At 41.6% G+C, this 16,313-nt stretch overlaps 1 protein-coding gene across 3 annotated transcripts in view; it reads left to right on the forward strand.

The window, feature by feature from the left end:
* Positions 1-16,313, forward strand: part of EYA3 (EYA transcriptional coactivator and phosphatase 3) — a 45,721-nt gene that overhangs the window by 4,968 nt on the left and 24,440 nt on the right. For 2 of the 3 annotated variants that reach the window (XM_057380293.1, XM_057380294.1), the window contains exons 2-6: positions 6,730-6,824; positions 10,129-10,172; positions 12,188-12,267; positions 14,856-14,922; positions 15,698-15,840. In XM_057380293.1, coding sequence (XP_057236276.1) covers positions 6,792-6,824; positions 10,129-10,172; positions 12,188-12,267; positions 14,856-14,922; positions 15,698-15,840 — 367 coding nt within the window. In that variant the 5' untranslated portion in view covers positions 6,730-6,791. The remainder of the gene's footprint in view (positions 1-6,729; positions 6,825-10,128; positions 10,173-12,187; positions 12,268-14,855; positions 14,923-15,697; positions 15,841-16,313) is intronic. The other variant, XM_057380295.1, reaches the window with a different exon arrangement.

Genomic DNA, 16,313 nt, shown 5'->3' on the forward strand with positions numbered 1-16,313 from the left:
ATACCAGAAAGTCAGAGATCTAGTTTACATGATGCTTGAAGCATTGTAGTTGGTTCTCTTTCTTATTTTTTRTGCTTGTTTTTTATGTGTTGACAAGAGTAAAACACGCACATACATGCTGTGGAAAGATGCAGATGCAAAGTTTGAGTCTCTTCAACTGCCCACAGTTGTGTAAACTTTTTTTTTTTTTTTCCTAGGGCTGCAGCTCTAGAAATTTGTGACCTGAAATACAAAAATGTATRTGAGCTGTGAGATTTCAGGTACCACACCATGTGTGGTCTTTAGGGAAAAATCTGTTGGGTCTCACTACAAGTTATATCCTCAGGAACAGAGGAGGGAATCAACTCTTCWGCTTGGCTGACATTTCTGTAAATCACTGTGCTCTGGTTTTGTCACTGAAAGGTAGCAGCAGTTCTGTCTTCTTGTGCCCTGTAAATGATGCACATTGGCTCTGTCTAGAAGAAATTGCCACATGATTTCTGGGCTCAGTGGGAGTTGTTTTTCTTGAGGATGAAGTAGTTCTTTCCAAATCTTCCTTTTGTGAAAACAGTTCTTTTCCCCATTAAATTTYTCCCTGCTGTGTTTCAAAATCAGATTGAAAAAGCATTGCATAAGRACTGGGAAAACAAGCATGTGTCATTGGTCAAGCAGAGTGAGYTTGACTGATAGCCYTTCAAGGATCTRAAAATCATGGGGAAATTCCTGTCARTGGAACAGGCRTTGCTTAAGGGAAAACTAGATTTGTATTTCCACTTTTAATTTCAATTATTTTCTCACTGTATTTATTTCTTGTTTTATTTCTCATAGCACTTTTTTTTTTCCATTTTAAGGTTATGAAATTTTAATCAAACCATGATTTTTCAGTCCTATAGGACAGCATTTGGCAACTTGTCATGAGCACCTGTTCCTTCAGAAACAGAGCGTACAAAATGCCTTCCTTATAACTTACACAGTGTTTAATTCTGAAGTTTCTGGGATGATAAAGAAAGGAAGAGAGAGCATGGAGAGAGAGCAGGGAACCATCCAGCAGCACTGATGACAAAGTTTTATTCTCCTGGTTATCTTGCATATACCCATTTGTGTTGTGTGTTGTACCTAGGGACATGCAGGTGTGTGTGGAGGATGAGAAAAGCCAATAGTGGAGTATCAGTGTTTGCCATGAGCACTGCTGGATTTGTTCAARACAGGGAATTAGCAGGCTGGTGTGTAGCCCAGCTTTTATTCATTAACTCAAGTCCTTTTTCAGCTCTGCTGGTGAAGAAGGAAACTGGGAGAAAACTACTTACAAAGAGGGTGGATTTAACAAGAGAAAGCCTGAAGTATGCTTGTCTWGAAGATGGATTTTAGAGGGTATTTTCAAGACCTCTTTTGGACAGCAAGGCTGTTTGAGGAATTGGTTGTCARTAGTGTTAGAAAGGAGGACTTGTGGGGTGGTGCCACAGCGTGAAGTTAGAAATCCTTCATTTTCCTTCTTACTTCAGTTGGTTTTTAAACAATGGAGTAAGGCACCTATTCCCATTGACTTGGAAGCTGTGCAGTGACAGTCACAGATGTGGACTGTGCAACCTGAATTTGACAGTTACAAATGAAGTCCTGCACACCATGGCAAGGAGGACATGTCTTGTGCTACTGTTGGCTCTGCTTGTGAGTGCAGGTGACTTGTGTGAAGTATTTAATTCCATGGTGGAGGAGGAGATCTCACTGAGCTGCTCCTGCTTGCTCCTGTCTCTGCACAGGGTTGCACTACTGGTGAGTCCCTTTTCTTTAAAATATCTGAAAGTCTTTTGATTTTCACCAGATGGAACATTTTACTCACCAGTTTACTTGCTCATTTTGTTTGTATCACTGCAAGATGATAGTGTTACAACTTCATGAAGAATTGCCATGATTTTGGCTTTGCCTAAAGGAGGAAAAAATGAAGTTTAGTACACAAAATAGTTTAATTCCTGACAGTTCCTTAAGGGGCTGTTCTATTCCATAATCCAGGAACCAGGCTGATGCTGTCATTTCCTGATATCTTTAATCAAGCTGTTTCAAAGCAAAATGGGAGATTCTTCAAAACTTTAGAGAATGCCAGTTTTTGCTAGATCCTCAGGAGACATCCTGTAGGAGTGGGCAGCACGTTGGCTGTACTGCCTGCTATGGTCAGAACACTGATCTGCCTGTGTTGAATAAAAAGTTGAAAATATTTCAACAGCTTGGCAGATGAAATACACAGTTGGATATAGGAATGCTGAGGTATGGGGAAGGATAAATTATATCCATGTGCCTGCTCACACCCTAACGTGGAGGTGCATAGGCCCTTGCCAATGTGGGGAATGACTGAGAGCATATTTTGCCTGAAAATTAAAATTTAAATCATAATCCTTCATAATAAAAAGCAGTCAACAGCTGTGCAGTGCTTAGTAACGTCAATATGTGTCTCTTCTATATTTGTTTTAATTGGGTATTTTAATTAAATCTAAAAAAAGAAAGGGGGGGTTCATCTTCCATACTACACTGTGCCAAATTCTGCTCTTCTCTGTCAGAAGCTGTTTGTCATGTGGTGAGTGGCACACAGTGAAAACATTGTGAGGAAAAACTCTGCTCCAGTCAGGTGATATCTTGGATTGCTTTGGTTGCATGCTCTGATCTTATGTATGTAATGCAGCATCATGGGACACATTGTCAAGAAATGCCCTACCAGAAAATATGGGAAGTATTCTGCTGCCTACTTCATAYATTTTTGCTGCTGTTCATTGTAAGGTGCTGATGTGCTGACCCTTGAAAAATGAGTGGAAATTTCTACATAGATTGCTTGTACAAAACATTATAGCTATTGCTGTAAAAGACAATAAAAAATGATTTCTGCAAATACATACTACACCACTTAGACAAGTCTCTGGGGCCACATGGGATCCAGTCAAGGTGAAGGAGCTGGCAAAGTTGCTCACTGTGCCACTTGCCATCATTTCCCATCTTTCCTGGCTAATCAGGAAGGTCCCACTTGACTGGATGCTTGCAAATGTAATSCCATCTAGAAGGGTCAGAAAATGGATCTGGGGCTACAGCCTGAGCTCAGTGGTGTGGAAGGTTGTGGAGCAGACCATCTTGCATGCCATCTTTCACACAAAAACATGAACAGATATGTAGRTGGGAATCCTGATCAAGCAAGCCCCAGCTGCCCCCAGAGCTGTACGTCCCCACTTCCTCCTCCTGGGAGCTCATCAGGCACAGTCCCCTCTTGGAGCGGGACATGGTGGGATGGGGACCAGTGCCCTCAGGTGTGACCGGAGCAGTTTGGGCTCTCTGCAGAACTGAACATATCCAAGATCTGCTTTGATACCTCTCCTTTTGTGCTCACTTAGAGTTTAAAAATGTCCTTTAATTATGTGTAATAAGCTTACCTGAAGTGCAGTTACCTTGAGTTCTATACAAGTTAAAAATCTAATTTTGAGATTTGATGGGGGGAAAAAAACCAGCAAAAAATCAGTGTTGTGTATTTTCAGTTTTTTAAAAACCATCTTTGTTGCTGGCGAGCTGCTGGTAAGCTGCTGGCTCAGTTTGCTCCTCTGAGGCAGCTCAGGCTAAGCAGGTGCAAAGTGCTRGGTTTGTTTTTGGGGAAAGCCAAGGCCTGGGTGATTCAGACCTCAGCTGCTGGGTGAGGAGGTGGCTGACARCACCTGGAGGGACTCGGGGCCCTGGGCTGTGTACCCACCGAGGCTTGGGGCTGGCTGGAGGGCAGCTGGGGATTAGCTGTAGTGGAGAGGGCTGTTAGGGACATGAATGAGGCAGCTGCTCCCTGGATCCTCCTCCTGGTGGCTTCGGCCCTGGAGCTGTCAGCAACTTYACTCCAGCCCCTCAGTGTGGCAGGAGAGAGGCAGCAGAGGGGATGGCAGGGAGAGGTTCTTGCCATGCTGTGATTTAAGGACTTTCTGTGCCCAGCCACAAGAAAACATGTGGCTGCTCTGCATGAGAAGCTGGTGACTGGCTGGGTGATACAGGTGAAAAGGCTGTTGCATGTTTATCACCATGACTGATGTCTCTGCTTCATCAAAAGTAGATGGTGAAATTACAGTTTAATTTAATTTACTATGACTGTGACTGAAAAGGGTCATCCTCCTGCCCTGCTTGCATCTTTTTTCTGACCCTTGTCTGGTTGGTTGCCCTGACGGAGGTTTGTGTGGGGCCAGAGCTGATCTCTRACAGCAGCTTAGCAGAAGGGTCATGCTTAGGTCCCCCTGGTTTTTCTTTTCTTTATCTTTTCCCTTAGCAGATCCTACATCCAGACTGCTGTTTGGCTGCACAAACCTGTAGTGGCCATGAAGRAGGGGGTCAGGCAGGCAGGAGTGGGGTGTGCGGGGTCAGGAGAGGCAGGAGCTCTCCCTTCTCCCACACCAGTGGAAACTGCTGCTGCCCTTGGCTGGGGAATGCCCTCACCCCTCGCTCCCAGGTGTGGGGTTCAGTGCCTGCATTTCACCCAGACACTGCTGCTTGCTCTGTGGAACAGCAAGCCTCAGGCACACCTCAAGTGTGAGGTATCCTCTGCCTTTGCTGCTGTTTCTGGAGGTACAGAGAAGGCATGAAGCCACTCTAGACTAATATCTAACTTTGAGTTCTCACTTCCCTGGGTGAAGGCATGAAGCCACCAGAGGGCAAGTTCTACCTTCCAGGCACTTACTGTTTGTCTACTTTGGTTCAGTCATCTACTTCCAGGTGCTACAAGGTGCCTGGGGAAGAGCGTTCTCTTCACACCTGTAACATATTCCAGGGGGACTCAGGGATTCTTTTTGTCTTTGTAATTATTTAAATCCTTCTCAAACCAAAAATTAAAGAACTACTCACAGCTTTTAAGCAAAGCATGGCATGGGAAGTTACTGCTGTATAGATCAGTGGAATGTGAAATATTTTTCTGTACTGAAGAGTTTAGTTTGGGATTTTCTTAAGAAATTGCACAACAAAACAGCATCAAATAACAGAAGTGGAGGAAGAGGGACAGGACCTCTTGGTATAAATTTCAAATCTTTTTGCTCTTGGCCATTGTATTCTGTGCTCCTTTTCAGAATCTRTGAGTGTCAGTTTCTCTTCTGAGAAAGAAAAATCTCCCTGATCTTTCTCTGTTATTCCTAGAAAAAAAAAACAAAAAGGAAATAAGATTTGTATTTAAAAAAAAAAGAAAAAAAACCTGATTGAAACTGATGGAAAGAAAACTGTAAAGGTAACAGCAGTGCTTTGTATTGTAGACTTTCTTGTGATTAGTGAATAGGGTCATTTCCAAAGAATTGAATTATGGAAGAGACTAATTGTGGGTTCAGCTGTCTTGGAGTTCAGGCAATAAGGTTAAGTACTTTTGATCAGGGGTGGCAGCCTTGCAAAATCCTCAAACCCTCAATGAAATTTTATCCTGGCACATACAATAAACCCTGACACATAAGACCTCCTTAAATGAGGGAGAAACCCTTTGTGTTTTCATGGTTAATATGAAATTATTCCAGGCTGCAGAGCATCCCTGTGGCTGGCACGTGGGACTYGGCTGCAGACGGGCTGCACGTGCTGGCAGGTTAAGTAGGTCTGGCAGGAGCCAGGGAGGGGACAGCTGTGGTTTTCAGGACACCAGAAAGTTGTTTCTGTAAACTAGTTCAGTCACCTTTTGTGGGGATAATTCTGTGATTTGAAGGTGCCTTAATGCTCTGGACAGGATGGGGAAACAGAAGGTCCTAGAGGAAGGAGCAGCATGTAAAATGCCCTTTCACATTTCCACAGAAATTTGCAGCCAGACTTATTGAGGCAGGAATAGGTTATACCTCAGCACAGAAAGTTGCTGGGTTTAATTTCTTCCACCCCACTCAATGCTTTACAGCACTTCTTCTAATTTCTGAATTCCCTGAAGTTGTGCTGTGTGTGCATGTAGCACAGCTGGCTCTGCTGGGATAGCAGAGGAGGCAGCTCAGGAAAAGCTGCTCTGAATAGGCTGGGGTTGGTTTTAATAAATTGGTCCAAAATGGGAAGGGAAAAGAGCAAAAACACAGGTCATACTGYTCATGCACATCAGATGGGCAGAGAGGGAAGCCAAGAGGACACAGATACTGACCTTTATCTTTTGCCGAGCAAATTGCAGAAGTTAATAACGTTGTGAAAATATTCTGTAAAATTTCCTTTTAAGCCCCTGGAAGGTAGCAGCTTTTTGGTGYAGTATAGAAGATTTCTCTGCTAAATGCTTCCAGAGTAAAAATTCTTTYATAAAATTTCATCAAACTTCTCTTTTTGAAAGGTGCAGTTGAAATAATGAACTTGCTTTGTGAATTTGGCAAGGAACAGCACTGTGTGTAAATGCATTTAAGAGTACAGTCTTGTCCTGATTTTTTTTTTTTTGATTGTTATATAAACGTTCTAAATTAAAACAGGTTAGATTGAATCATGCTGTTTACTGACCTAGTAGACCAGACCTGATCATTTAAAGTGTCTTTAAAATCATGGTGCACGTGTCTGATTAGTATGTTAGCTTCTGCAGTCAGTATGGTCCGAGTAAATGATGTAGAAATGTGCCATGTGCGTGAAGCATCTGTACCTTCGAAGCTTAAAGCTAAATCCCTTGTTTATGAAATCTTTCCGTATATGAATTTTTTATTTTATTTGGGTGATGGCCACATGAGTTTTGTGGGAGGAGTATGTAACAATTAATATTCTCTGATAGCCTACATGATAAGCCCCCCAAAAGTACATAAAGCTATGAACACCTTTTCTTAACAGGCCTTGAAGACTGCAGAGGAACACACGATTTGAATCAATTAGGCATTAAAACAGTAATACCCATGGAAGAGCCACAAGACTTACCCGAACAACCCGTAAGTACATTTTAAAAAGACTGAAAATGAAAATTTAAAAAAAAATTGGTGATCTCACAAATTAGGTAAACAGTTGTTTTAATTAATATTGGAAAAGTAKGCTTATACTTAGTGTATTTATCCAGTGAACAAAATGCATTATTTTGTTCATAAAATGTTCTGTATATTTAGTTTACTATAACTGTACAGGCAATAGCAATAAAGGAATAGTTATGTATACCTGAACTCTATGATGTTTCTATGCATAGTAATTATTTGTTGCACTCAGAAAACCAGACTATTTCAAGGCTGTTGTGTAGAAAATAAAATTTACTATTTTAGGGACAGAATGAGCATGTTGGTTTTTACAGGGTATATAGTCTTTAATTCTTCTTGTGCTTGAGATCGAAAAGTTCCTGTGATCCATTGTTTTCACAAGTAGAAGGCATTTTTTAATGCTTAATTTAACAATATGTCCGAGTAGGGAAGGTTAAAGTTGCTACATATTTGTGAAGTGTTAGCAGTAGTTTGCATTACTTATAACTGCTATTATCACAGAAGTGTTATGTAGAGAATTATCAATACAGTATGAGATGAATTAAATGAGATTAATTAAATTAGTATATCCAAAACAAAATAACATAGGAGCTAAGCAGAAATGTTTGTGTTAATGTTCTGTTCTCAAAAGAAACCTGGTGCAAACTCAACAAGAAATTGCCAAGTTACCCTGGGAGTGAAGCTTGTTATAATYTCGGAGACCTTGTCAAATGCACASAGAAAACAGAGTAATGTGCTTGAGGGCACTTTGGGTGTGTTCCAATTGAAAAGATTTTGATCCCTTTTAATGTGASAATTTGATGTTCTTCAGTTGAACTAGTTATAAAATACATTGTAATGTCATTTTTGCAGTTTTGACTGCAAATGACTTAGGAACAAGGTTGAATGAAATGGAAATGTAAATTTACAGTTGTTCAGAACCTGGCTTGCCACAACCTGTGGGTAATGGGCCTGAGTAATACCCACAAAATGTGAAACGAAGCAGCTGTCTTAGTTTGAAAGACAGGTGTTTGCCAATGAAGGCAGGGACCCCCCTTCCCTCCGAATTATTATAGCTTTGAAAATCATGGGCTTTCAGGCAAGAATGTGGGTAAAAGGGAATAACAGTTTTTACTAATATATATATATAACAAGGTGAAACAAGTAACAATAACAATAGCAACAACCAGCCCAGTCCCAAACCCAGTGACAGCTTCACACAGAGACACATCCTCCCCTTTGGTGCAGTTACAGTCCCAGCTGGCTGTTGTACAGCCATCGCTTTGGTCCCTGGTTTTTGAGTGTTTCTTTCCTCTTCAAATCTGAATTGGAATGGAAACAGTTTCTGTGCACACTGCAGAGCTAGAAAACAGAATCAGAATTTATAATAAATTATTAATCTGGATTAGTTTTTAGAAGTGATCCTGTATAGTAATCTCTCGCTCACTGAATGCATTGTGGGTGGAGGTAGTTAATTTTTATAATATTAATTTAATTCTCAATACTAGAAAATGACAACATGTTTTTTTATAAAGCACAGTGAACTTGTGTGACCCTCACTGCAGACACCCAGTGGGTTGCTGTGTGTTTGGAACAATTGCTCACTCACATCAGACAGCAAGGGCAAGTCTGGGTCCATGGTGGGGAGAGTAGGGTGCTGGAAAAGGCTCCAGAAAGACACGTTTTTTTCTTAATTGAAAATGGCAAGAGGTTGGCAATTGTCCCTGAGTGTGTGCTGCCCTCTGCTCTGCTCCACAATGGCTTGGGCAGCATTGTCTCCAAAAGTCATTGCCCTGCTCTCAGTGGTGACCTGGGAGTGAGGAGTGTCCAGTGTCTGGTTGGGCTTGGAAATCATCTGTGGATGTCAGTCAGGGTTGAATTCATTTGTAGAGTACCTGTTCTCTTGATGTCAGGAGGAAAACTTTGTTTATGGCTTAATAAATACAATTGACCTCCAGTCCTTCTGCGGCAGGAACGGAGCTTTCCAGCATAAAGAATTACTTGGATTTTCAGTGATAGAATGTTATGTTTTAGGAGCAGGGATCAGCTACAATATGTCATTTGACTTGTTTTTCTCTCTCCCTTTTTTTCTTTATTTTTTTTAACAAAAATCATTGTAAGCCACGAACCTTACAACAGAAAGGTGAAATAGAAAGATGAAGGTAGGAGCAGATGTCCTGTGAGAGACGTGTCACTGGTTGTAGTGCAGCAGAGCAGCTTAGAGAGGGAGTCTCTGCAGCTGCTCAAGCTGAAGCATGAACCCCTGAGGTAGACCCCAGCCTGATAACACCTTGAGCCTTTTTTGTCCCTCTGCCTCTGAGCTCCTCTCGCCCAACAGAAATTCGCCCATATGTTGCTATTTCTTTTGTTTAAGCACATGTTGACCTCTCACAGTCAAATTGCATTTTCCTCACCTTTTATTTATATTCACCCAAGAATAAAAATGTGAATAACATGGTAAGGGCTTTATTCTTTGCAATCCCTGCAATCTGGTACCTAGCATGTACTTCCCAGACCCCCTTGCACAGAAGACATGTGCTTAAGGGAAAGGGCTTGAGTGCCCAGCGAGGTCTGGGGTGGTGCTGATGTAGTTGTCTGGCATCCAAAGGTGCTTAAGAAACATGAAAGGCTGCAAAACTTCCTGCCTAGAGGGAGAACGTGTGGAAAGAGAAGCCTGTGTATCCCAGGACACCTGGCTGCAGGAACTCACCCTGGCATTCTGCTGAGGGTTTCAGTAATGTTTGTAGCCTGCACACAGAAAACTGAATTARTGTTCAAGCCAGTGCTGTCTGTGGCGTAATTACCCTGAGCAAGAACAGGGTCCAGCTGGCACCTACAAAATCAGAATAAGTGCTGTATTGATTTTAGCAAGGAATCAAAACTCCTGATTTATTACAGATAAAAYATTAATGTTCCTATCTTTATGCAATATTAAAATTCAGGGGGGGAAAGAGCAAAGTTTATGGCTGTAGTGCTGAATCTGTGTAGAATAAGATTTCCTTAAAATTTATGGCTGCTTTTTTAAATTTCCACGAAATTGTCCTCACCAGCCATTTTTGTGGCTGTRTATCTCAGCACCTGTTACTTACATAACTAACATGACAATTCTACTATACAAGACCCAGYGTTAGCCCTTGTTTTCTAATTAGGAAAAGGCTTGTTTTGAGATGAAGAGCTCATGATTACACTGGTGAGTTCTGGAGTGCAGGACAAGGCTGTCTRTTTATCCACCCGTGTGAACCCTCCAGCTTTTGTTAATTGTGGCTCTGAGCATTTTCTGTCTTCGCAGGTGAAAAAAGCCAAGATGCAGGAATCCAGAGAACAGAGCCTGAGGTATGGGATTTTAAATTTGATTTTACTGTGGGATAGTTCTTTATGGTGTTTTACAATTACAAAACTTTCATTTTAGAAGCTTGCCTTTTGTTTTATTTTTTACAGAGTTAGGGCAAATATAGTTGCATTTGTATTTTATATAATTTTGATTAAGTTCCCAATAAAAAATAATTAACTAGCCCTTTGATACAAAGCTTTTATGAAAGCAGCTACAGAGTCTTAATGGCATCATCATGCCCATGTTTCACAGAATGTGGTGAGACTCATGTACTGCACATAACATGCATTTCATTTGATGAGACTTGGGATATTTTAATGATTTCTGTACTATGATTGTCAGTGAAACTGTGTGGATAACTGCTTTGAAAAATTAAACTCTCTTGAATTGGTAGCCTCTCCTACTTAAAGCTGCTGTAAGATCCTATTTTTAGCCTCAGTAGATGCTTTCTGATTTAGGAATTAACTATTATTATTACTACTTGTAATGAGAATAGGTATATTGGRATTTATTCTGTTTCTCTGAGTAGCAGCAAATACAGTGAAGAAAAATTTCTTTTTGGAGTCTCTGCCATCCCATTAGGAACAAGGAGGAAACACGCCATTTCTGCAGGAGTGGATGTGGTATATTCTAAAAATTAGAAATTTGAGTTCATCACACAGGCTCACTTCTTCTGAGGTCACAGGAATCACATCCTAGGGAGGGTTTTTCCCCCTCTCTTGGCTACAAAGTGCCTGAGGGCAGCATGGACAGGTCTGAACATGTGGGGTGCTCTCCCTTCTCCCTCTGTGCCACCCTGCTTCAGCACCACCACAGCTTCCCTGTGGGCACAGGGAGCTCAAGATTTGGGTGTAAACATCCTCGTGTGGTATTTAAAAATAGAAGAGAGGGGAGGGATAAAGCTGCATTTCTAACTTGATTAAATATTCTGTTAAAATGTTCTGGCTCTATTTTACTAAAACGATACATGCTTTTAAGTTTGACCAATGGATTAGTTTAAAAGAATTTATTGGACTTGTTTCTCCCATTCCCCCATGCTAGGGGTGGAGGAGGGAGAGAAAATTCAGGAGTTACTTGAACCCAGAAAGCAGGGATGGGTGGGGCAAGGTGTTGTAAGGTTTGGGTTTATTTCTCATACAGACTGCCCTGTACAGGTTAACTCAGGCAACTTTAGGCTCCTCCTGAGAGTTTAATTTGCTCATCCAACTCAAAACAGTGCAGTTGTTTTTGTTGGGATGCTGAGTAGAGTCAGGTCATGGAGGCTGGCAGAGGGCACTGTGCTAGGTGCACTCCTGAGCTCGAAGCAGAAGTTGCCCCCTCAGCAGCAATAAACAGTTACCTTGACTCCTTCACCTTGAGAAACTGCAGTCTGAGATGTCAGARCAGCACACAGATGGCTCAAAACCTCATGAAAAGCTGTTCTGCAGAGCTAGCAATAATAAAACTATAGCCAGGAAGGCATTCATCAAGGAAAATCCAGTTTCATTCAGAAATTACCTGTACTTCCTACTCTATATAAAGAGTACTGTGAACAAAGCAACACTGAGATGGAACTGAAACAGTGTGGGATAAATCAAAAAAATCCAGTAACCTGCAAATCTCTTAAGTACAGAAGTGACCCCAGCTCAAGGATGTTTCAACACTGGTGTTCGGGGGCACACCCAGCAGTGAGGCAATGCCCATGGGCAGGGGAGCTTTGACAGCAGGGCCACACACACCACTGCTGGCAGCCCTTCCTTGGCTGCTGCAGCCTGGGGGAATGGACAAGCCAAGGGGTGTTTGTCACAGAAGCCATCCCTGCAGTTCCCCCCTCTACCAAAGCCTGGCCACTCAAAGGCCATTTAGTTTGATGTCTAATTCCAGCTGCAGATCTCTCTTTTGGAATCTCTGCRTGAAATAGTAAAGAGTGCAGGGCTAGGTTCTTCGCTTTGGTCAGAAAGGTTGAACCCAGGGATTAAGATGCCCAAGGATATTAAGAGTTCATAATRCTAATACTGAGCCTTTGTTGTCTTGGCAGTCATGTGAGCAGCACAGAAGTCAGCGATCAGAAACCTGAATCTTCAAACCTTGGTTCAAACCTTCCCATGTCCAGTGAGAGTGAGTATCTCTGGAGTTCTGCTCCATTATCTTTCCTCGTGTCTTTCCCTGGTACCATGCTTCATCAACCACAAGCTTTGTCTCCTCCTTGTAATCCTTAGCCTGCCCTCAAAGTCAGTTGTAAAATGAGCATTTGCTGTAGTGTTTACAAAGTGTTAATGCCTGACAGTAAGGAAATACCTAACTAATATTTTTGTGTCACTGCCCCCCAGCTTGCTGTTGGGTGCTTCTGAGTACTGCTGTGTCTTATCTGCCTTAGATATTATTTTTCTTGAGGGTTGAGTCAGTATCAATTMTAATGCCTATTGTAAACATGTTTTATAAATCATTATCTACACAGCTGATTGAGTCCTTTGTAGCAATATGCCATACACTTCATCTTTGACTCTGAATTGTATTGAATGTCTGCAGAAAGCTCTTAGGAAATAAACAGAGAGGAAACAGGYAGGAAATACAAAGATTGCATAGTAAGTGAAAAATGGAGTGTATCCTTTCTTCTGGAAAAATTGGGCTGGAAGTTATTAGGAAAGTTAGATTCTTGTGTGGAATATCACACATATCATATCGGACTGCCGATATGTATTTCTAAATGTAAATCAGCTCATTTTAGCTGAAAGTATGTAAGGTGTAACTTTTTCCATTGCAATTGATTTAACCTTTGCTATTTTAATCCATGTAGTGTTGTGTTGCAGGAGTATAAGAAATTTCAGCCAAACCTGCTGCCTAACTGGATAAGCCATTTACAAATCCCAGAAATTGCATTGTGGGATTTTTTGCCTTTTTACACCATTACCTAATTCTTTATACGCAATTTTAAAGATAAGAATTCTAGAAATATCATTACTACATACCTATTCAGATGAATATTGACATTCTGAAAAAAAACCTAGAAATTTTAAACATTTTTGCAGGAAGGATGTGGGAACATCTGACAAATGTTAAAGAAAAGTCTTTAGGTCTAGATATTCTCAGTTTGTGTTTCCTGTTGTACCCTTGTGCTACGTGGTCTTCACACCATTAGTAAAGGCAAACACTGAGGAGCAGAGGAAGGTGATTCATGGTTSATTTGAAAGGTTCATTGCATATAGTTGTTGATTGGTACTATTCAGCTGCTTGTGCTCAGATTACACCAAGAGAATGTTATTGAGGTGGCAAAATGCACCTACGGTTAGGGTTGCCTGGTTGGTGTCTGTCTTGCTTTCCTCATTGTAACTCAGGAGAGTTAACTGTGTGGCCATACAAGAGCAATAAYGTAGGACTGTTCAGATATGGAAAGATGGAAAGCCAACTCTTTAAAGCCCATTTTTGGCATGTGAGTCAAATGCCGAGGCACAGTGTGCTGTTATCCATGACCACATGCCTTTTTGAAACCTGTGAACTGAGTCACTCCAGAGGGAGGGGAAGCTTGGTGTCTTCCAGTGGTAGTGGTGGGGGAGCTGGACCCCTGGGCCCACACAAGGGATGCTCTGTTAGCCTGGGTTACCTCCTGGGCAAGCCCTGTGTGATTTGTCTGCTTTTAAAGGAGAGTCAGCTGGATCCATGGCAGTGCAGGTGCGTTTGCTAAGGGTTTGGGTATGGTGCTTCTAGATCCAAGCAGATAAACCCGTGCATGTGCAGTTACACACTACAAAAGTTGTGGCTCCCAGCAGCAAGCTGCATTGTGGTGGTGGTATGTGCCAGAGAGCCTGCATGGAGCCAAATTCTGTGCTGGGATTTTGCCCATCCTTGCTTTCCTAGTTTGATGGACAACTGAGTGTTTAATCAGGACAGCTTATGTGAATCCAGGGGGTGTTTAATGGCTCTTGGATTAAACCATAATAGCCCAAGCCCCCTTCTCCACCCCAGCCTGGAATGCTGTGACAGAGCTGTCTCACACAAGGTGTAGTGGAGCCATAGGCTGTGCTGAGTGAGAACATTTGAAACATTTCCTCAGTGGGTTGCCAGCTGAGCCACTCWGTCTTACCAGTTTCAGAGTGCAATTGCTGTGGATTTATTCAAGCAGAAAAATGGAAACATCTGGTTGAATGAAACTACAAGATTACTTTAGAGGAATCTCTGGGCCTTGCGCATTGCAGCTGTACTTCACTGGATGTGTGTGATTAAGTTCATTCAGCTGGAGCTGTTCTTTTTGCAGAAAAGACAGTTTGCTGGGGCCATGCATGGGTAGAACATGTAGGGGAAGAGGAAAGGTTGACAAAACACGTGTTTGGTCTCTGCTCCGGGACACAGAAATGTTACACTTGGTGCAGATGAAGCCCCTTCAGCAAATATGCAGAGTTTTGGGGAGGACTGAAATCAAAGGTTTTTTATGACAATTGCAAAATTTCCCACCAGCTGATAAAGAGACAAAGCATTGTTAACACAGAGAGGAATAGTGCAACTGGCTGATCTACCTGCTGTGAGCTGGCAGAACATTTTTGTTCCAGTTTAACTATGTGGTTTTGAGAATTTGCTGTGAAACAAATTCAGGGCACTGAAAACTATTTGTGAATGCTGTGTGTTGACTAAAATATGAGTATTGATATTTKTCTTTATTTGTTGGGTTTTGAAAGCACCTCTGTAATTACACAAACTATTTTTTTTTTCAGTTATGACATGCACTGATTATATCCCAAGGTCATCAAATGATTATACCTCACAAATGTATTCTGCAAAGTAAGTCAAGAAATTGTTACTGAATTCTGCAACTCTTACTTCTTTCTGAAGTAATGTTTGTATCTTTATGCATTTGTCTAATGCTGTGAATCCCATTTCCGACAGCAGATACTCATTGCTGAGGACCCTGAACTTACAGAATTCACCCTTTGGCTTTAATGACTGTTGTTTTATGATCACAAAGATAAACATTCCCCTTCAAGTAATTAATAACATGATAGTCTTGGTGAATAMTGCACATAATAAAATAAACAAATTGAGCGTAAATATAAGGGGAATATAATGTTTTCTCATCATTCACTGTGTTTAGGGATCTTCATTCTTCCCGTTGGAGTAGGATAGGCATTAATCCCTGCTACTTGTTTTTGTGTAGTCTCTGTGTGTGTCCCACTGGTTCTTACACATACTGCTGTATTTCAGTAGCTTTAGGGTCTGRTGTGATAAGGCATGAAAGTGGGACTATCTACTCATGCTTGTTGGAGTGGGGAGTTTGTCCTTCCCAACTCAGCCTGCCCTCCCAGTCCTGGGTGAGCACTGGTGCTCTGGCACCATGGGGGAGTGARTTTGTCCAGTGTCACCACAGGAAGCTGGCAACATCTATTAAATGAAGGGCCTGCCTTGGGAAGCACAAGGAGCTTATTGCAGTAAGAGGACRTGTCTGTCTGAAAAGTTTCTTCTTTCTTGGGCAAGTTTTTAATGTGTCTTCTGGTTTGGAGACTGAAAGATGCATATTGTAAACAGCTCTTTCTGACTTCTGTTCTCTCTTTTCACTAAGGCCATATGCACATATCCTTTCTGTACCAGTATCGGAAACAGTGAGCCCTTACCCTGGTCAGCCTCAGTACCAAGCACTACAGCAGTCCCAGCCCTACACCATCTACCCCCAGACCACCCAGACCTACGGACTACCTCCTTTCGGTAAAAAGTGACTTTTTAAATACTTCTCAGTGCCTGCAATTATTGTCTTATGTCTCATTAAAAAGCCAATGTTAAGCTTAACCAGGTGTCTTGGAAAGTAGATTTTGTAGGAGAGCACATGTGTTGCTTAAATTGTAGATAAGCACTGACCTCTTGATGTAACTTCAACTTATAAAATAAGRTTTCTTACAAAGCTATTACTTTGGATGTCTCCCTATGAAGTTTGCCATATGGTGCTTGGTTTGGAACCATAATTGTCTCCAGTTGTGATAAAGCTGRGTTTGTGCAGTTTCCTTGTCAGTGAAATGACACAATGCCCCATACTATAACTTCTTCACTTAAGGTGTTTTTCCTTTCCTTTTTGTTGTCTACGATTAAGACTTTTTTAAAAATTTCATCTTTCACCAATGAGAGTTCATGCCAAAATGTCTCCAAGTTTGCTCAGCAAATAATTTGCTTAATTTGCTCTAATA

Source organism: Malurus melanocephalus, unplaced genomic scaffold, assembly GCF_030028575.1.
Source record: "Malurus melanocephalus ecotype Western Australia unplaced genomic scaffold, MMel_1.1 scaffold_442, whole genome shotgun sequence".
NCBI lineage: Eukaryota > Metazoa > Chordata > Aves > Passeriformes > Maluridae > Malurus > Malurus melanocephalus.